This window comes from Buceros rhinoceros, unplaced genomic scaffold (assembly GCF_000710305.1).
Source record: "Buceros rhinoceros silvestris isolate BGI_N320 unplaced genomic scaffold, ASM71030v1 scaffold34988, whole genome shotgun sequence".
Classification (NCBI taxonomy): Eukaryota; Metazoa; Chordata; class Aves; order Bucerotiformes; family Bucerotidae; genus Buceros; species Buceros rhinoceros.
Genome location: NW_010426894.1, coordinates 2,220 through 7,784, shown reverse-complemented (window position 1 = coordinate 7,784; position 5,565 = coordinate 2,220). Strand labels below are relative to the sequence as shown.

Below are 5,565 nucleotides of genomic sequence, written 5' to 3'. Positions count from 1 at the left end.
ACCTTTTCCTTTTTGTCTGGAAGGCACCAATGTTGTGTTCCAGGAAGCCCAGTGGAAGCACAAGGATCCTGCCACATCCTTGCTGCCCGTTTCCAAGGTCCCTTTGCCCACAGGGCCCTATAGCCACACCAGCGACAAACACCCTCCTTGGCATCTCTCACCCCATCTCCCTCCCAGCTCTTACTGGCTATAACAGCACCTTTCCAGCCCATCCTTCAACCTCCCCTATGGGGATCCTGTAGGAGACGTCACCTCCCGGTCTCTCTGCTTGTGTTGCAGGTCAAGCCCTCTCAACGCCGCACAGCCCTGACATACAGAACCGCACCTCAGGTACGTGCCCGCAGAGGACGTGGCTGCCCGGATCCCGGGAGCCAGGCTGGGGGCTGTCCCGGGCAGGACACTACCGTGTGAACAGGGTCATACAGAAGCCCTGGAATTGGGCACAGGGAGGTGTTAGCATAGAGTTACGTGTTTCAGTCTGAAAATACACAAAACAAAGTACACAAGAAGGGCTCTCTCCTGCTCCACATCTGTTAGTCCATGTAGATCTTCAGGGACAGATCTCCTCCTGTTACATTTGGAAAAGAAAAATCTCTCCAAGCAAAACTACCCCTCCAAAGGGACCCCAAAAATGTGAAGATCTCAAAGATGCCTCAGATTCCCTCCGTGCCTTGCAGAAAAAAAGAAACCTGTCCCTAAATTCAAATATTTTGGTGAAGCATTTGAATGAAAGGGGGGGAAAACATCATCACCAACCTTAAAACTATTTTTGGTCTTTTCTCATTTTTAGTGGAAAGCCAAGAGAAGTCTAGACAAGGAACTTGCCTATAAATTCTGAGCTAGTGATCCAGCATCTCGCTCTGGATCACGCTCTTGCTCTGCAGCTTTGAGCAGCAGGCTGCGGAAGATGCCAGAGCCCCAGACCACTGCAAGAACTGAATTACTTGTGCTTGGAGGCTCTCGGTGTCTGTGCGTTATGTTTCATTTTTGAATGAAACATAAACATTAGCATTTTGGATAGCAGTCACGCACACACGGGGGTGCCAGGCAGCTCCAGCCAGTTAGCGTGGTCAAAACTTCATTTTCAAAAAATGGGGGGAAAAAGCGGTGGCTGGAAGCAGACTTTTTCCACGTGTCTCCTAAGCTCTGGCAGCTCCGCACCTCTGCACGCTAAAAACCAAGAGCTAACGCCAATGTACAGGAGTTCCTGACCTCTGAGCAAGACGAGGGCTATTTCCTCGTCTACTCATGCCTGTGCTTTCCCCAGCTGGTTGCCCCACAACTCCCAAGGAAGGAGTTGGGGGATGCTGCAATAGCCGTGGCCTCCTCCCAGCTGTTTCTGAGCAGAGCTCTCCAAAGTAACACTTTGCTTCCTCTGCAGAGCCCTCAGTAACACCAACCACGCCAATCACAACAACCTCACCAACCACACCAACCACACCAACCACACCAACCACACCGACTGACCTGAATCTCACCTCTGTGGGTCAAACTACTCCAGACAAAGCCTCTTCCATCGCTACAACACTGCTACCACTGACCACACAAGGTAAGCGTGGAAAACTCCGGCTTCTGCTCGGGCAGGACCCCTGTATGCACCCCTCTCCTTAGCCGAGTTAATTCTCCTTTCCCACGTTTTCTTTATCCAGGTGAAAACACTAGTGGAAACGGAAGCACAGCAGCTTCACCAACTCAAGGTACTTTGTCCTTTTGTGGAGTAACAATAAGTTTAGATCATTCCATGTCACCTTGCTTTCTCGTGGTGCAGGGTGTCTAAGCACTAGCCTTTACCTCTGGGTTGAGCCACCAGCAACTCCCAGAACCATGACTGGTTTCCTTAGGAGCTGTGGTGAAACACAAAACGAAGCGCACTTAACATCCTCTGCCTGGGATGAGCTCGAACAGTCGAAAGAGTGATCTACCGTCAGGAAAGGGGAGCCCTTGTAAGAAAAGAATAATTGTGCTTTTGAGGGTTTGCTCAGCGTAGCCTGGCAGTAAAAACTGGAGAATTCAGTAAGAGCTTTCTCAGGGTAAAGGCAGAATCCAAGAGAGCGGGAAGACCAAAATCTGGCAGACGAGCTGGTTCCCGTTAGAGCTTCAGCCGCAAACATCTGCAGTGGTCAAGACAGAAGCCGCTCTGCCTCTCCTGGTTCCTCTCAGATCTTCTCTAACGCAAACAAGGTCAGAAGCGCGTGGTCAGCCCCGGCTGCACAGATGTCCAAGCAGCACGTCTGCGCTCAGCTGAGCCAAGAGACTGTGATTAATCACACCCCTGCTCCGTACCCGAGAGGCTCCATACATCTCTGCCTACAGAAACGTTGCTGATGCTTCCAAAAGCGAAGTCTCCTGTTGTGTGAGACCAAACACTTCCCAGGGACGGGGTTTCCGTGCCAGCGAACCCGTGGGCAGAAGAACAACCACAGGATGAAACAAAGGCTTTTTGTGATGACTGATGAAAAAACTGCTCAGCAGTAAGTCCCTGCATCTCAGGTCTGTTCTGCTCCCCTTTTTCTTCTGAATTTTAACAAAATCACATCCGAAACAGCGATGTTCCCTTGCAGGCAGGAACCTTGGTGTCAGCCGCACGCTCTGGCCCCACTGCAGGGCACCAGGAGCTCTTTCACACTTCTGCAGGCAGCACATGCTTTCGGACAACACTGCTGTGGGGAAGGTGGGGATGGGGAAGGAGGAAAGAAGATCCTACTTGACCTACAGCTGATCTCAAGCTCTGAAGTACTATTTTTAGTCTCCTGACAGGGCCTGTAGCTGTTTGTTAAGGTCAATGCAGATAATCTGGCCATTCAGTGCACCCACAGAAGGCAGCAAAGGGGGTTTTTCTCACTAAATTTGCTCGCACAGGCATTGGAAGCAGCTGTCACAACCCAGAACAGCTTCATATAAGCCAGTTCACCCCACAGAGAACTGGAGTCCTTGCTCAGACAAACCTCTGCGCTGCCACAGCCAGATTACCCATGGTGCACAAGTCAGCCCAATCCAAACGAGCTTAATCACCTCTAGATAACCCAGGACAGCGTCTCCACTAATTCCAGCTCCAAGGACAAGCCGAACAGTCAATCCACACCCATATTCTGCAGAATTTCTTCCCCTAAGCAGATTTTTCTTTGTTAAGTCTCAATGTTTACGAGCAATAGCAAATCCGTAACCTTCCCGCTCCGCTCCTTCAGTACTCAGCTGCTGAATCTGCCCCAAACTGCGTCTGGGACTGCAGAACCTCGGGAGTTCCCGCCAGGGTGTTTGAATTTTGCTTCCCTGTGTTTCTATTTGGACACAGAAAACAGTACAAAGCGTGTTTGGTGGGAAGGTTTTAGCCCAAGAATGAATTCTGTGTTTTCCCAGATATCGCCAGCATCGCCGTGAGTCCATTCTCCTCTCCAGTTACGTCCGTTAATTAGTCTGGTTATTAGATGACGCCCAGGGACAAGACTCACGTTCTGCCTTTCTCTCTGCAGGTCAAGAGCCCAAGAGAAGCGAGAGTACCACAACAGCAGCAACGCAAGGTGCTTTCTCCTTTCTCTCGCAGAGATGGACGGTTATCAACCCCCAGAGGCCTTACAGCCCCTTCCACGGCCAACAGCAGGACCATCTCGCTGCTCCACAGAAGCAGCACCTTGGGGCAACCTGTTGAGCCTGGGAAGAGTGGTCATGAGTCACGGTAGGAAGGGGGCCACTCAAAGGAGGGAGCAAGGACGAGCCTCCCCCTCAAACACACTGCCAGACCAGCCCTCCACCGGCCACCCTCAGCTCCCTCACTGGCTCCCCAACAGAAAACCCTCTGGGTGTCCATTAAAGAGGCCACACCAAGGCAGCCCAGTTCCCGCACAGGTCTTGATCACTCTGCTGCTGGGGCTGGCCAGGATCCCGTGTTACTCTCTTGGAGTTAGGTCCTCTAGCATCGCTAGGAATCCTCTTCCCAGCCTTGGAAGAAAGACTTTTATATAAAGCTCCCTTTTCTCCCTCTTGTAGGCACCTCGAAGCTAGTCACGCCGACACCGAAGCCCTCGGGCTCCTTGCCTGAGCCCACTCCGACAGATGACAAATCACCACTGACGGTGGCAGCCTTTGGTAAGGTCTCGTGTAGCCTGGGGAGAAGAGGGGGATCTGTCTCAACAGCTTCAAAGGTGTTTCCCTGGAGATGGCTCCAGTTTTCTTCTTCAGCATGATCTTGGAGTTTTTATAGGGCAAGGGAAAACTCGTAAGAAAAACACTTGTGACCAGCAGGCAATAAAGTACCTCATGAATACTTCCAGCCACCGCCCGTGTACAAGGGACAGATGATTTGAAAGTCCGTCGTGGCTGCAGGAGGCAGCCTCGTCCTCCACATGCCTCAGGGTGTGGCAGGATGGAGCAAGCGATGCCATAGCTTAACCCGGCAATAGGTTTGAAGATGGGTACAGGGTAGATTTAAGAGACTCCCTCTGCCTTGGGTTGTCCCTGAGGAGCTGTTTCTGTCCCGTTGGGGTTGTGCAGGCGTGTCCCAGGCTGCCCAGGGCAGTGGTGGAGTCCCCATCCCTGGAGGGGTTTCCCAGCCGTGTGGAGGTGCTGCTGAGGGACAGGGATCAGGGTGGACCTGGCAGTGCTGGGGGAACGGGGGGACTTGAGGGGCTTAAAGGTCTCTTCCAACCCAAAAGATCCTGTGATTCCAGGATTCTAACTCCTGAACAGCCTTAACAGGATGAGATTCCCATCCCACGAACAGTTTGATTTATTGAGGCCAGATGTCAGAATCAAACCTGCGCTGGGCCACTGGATAACGAGGCAGATAACATCGTTCACAGTCCTCAGCTTGTCTCTCCTCGTTACCTTACGTATTTATCAGACGTTAGACACCTGTAGTGTCTAACTGTACCGACAGCTGTAGTACAGACGCTGACTCCCGTCAGTCCCTGGTGTAACCGGGTGACTCCTGCCCTCCCGGCACTGCTTTACCGATTGCGTGTTCCTCAGAAGCCCTTTGAGGCTAAAACAAAGCCCTTCGCCCCACTGACTAGTTACTTCTCTACCCAAGTTTTGACGCCAGCCCAAGTCTCTTCGCTCCCCCAGAAGCTGAGGATGGGCCTGTGGTTACACCACTCACAGACGGTCCTCTCCTCCGTCCCCAGGTGTCATCAGCTTCATAGTTATCCTGATAGTGGTGGTGATCATCCTGGTCAGCGTGGTCAGCCTGAGGTTCAAGTGCAACCGCTCAAAGGACTCGGAAGGTATTTGCCTGGGGCGAGCTGTCCTTCCCGGATCGAAAAGCCGCCGGTTTCCTCGTGGGTTTGGCAGTTCCTAGAAGATGCTTTTGAAGCGCGTTCACGGTGGGGAGGTTTTGAAGCCACGGATTCGGCGGTTCGGGGTGTAGCGTGAGCACCTCTTTAGAGCCCCAGCCCAGGCTCCGCTGCACAAGGCCATGGTCTCAAGTTTGCCGCTGTTAAACACGCAGATTCCCAGAGCCCGACTGCTCCTCCAGCAAAAATCGTGGGGTTTGACACTCCTTTTCTCTCAGAATCCCATTTCCCACTAGAGGGCAAGGCTGCTCTGCAGCAAGACGGTCCCTGATGAAAG

The 5,565-nt window shown here is 52.4% G+C and overlaps 1 protein-coding gene across 1 annotated transcript in view; it reads left to right on the top strand.

The window, feature by feature from the left end:
• Window positions 1-279: 279 nt before the first annotated feature.
• Window positions 280-5,565, top strand: part of ECSCR (endothelial cell surface expressed chemotaxis and apoptosis regulator) — a gene marked incomplete at its 5' end in the record, with an annotated part of 6,668 nt that continues 1,382 nt past the window's right edge. The window contains 4 exons of the mRNA XM_010141687.1: window positions 280-330; window positions 3,414-3,518; window positions 3,985-4,083; window positions 5,121-5,219. Coding sequence (XP_010139989.1) covers window positions 280-330; window positions 3,414-3,518; window positions 3,985-4,083; window positions 5,121-5,219 — 354 coding nt within the window. The remainder of the gene's footprint in view (window positions 331-3,413; window positions 3,519-3,984; window positions 4,084-5,120; window positions 5,220-5,565) is intronic.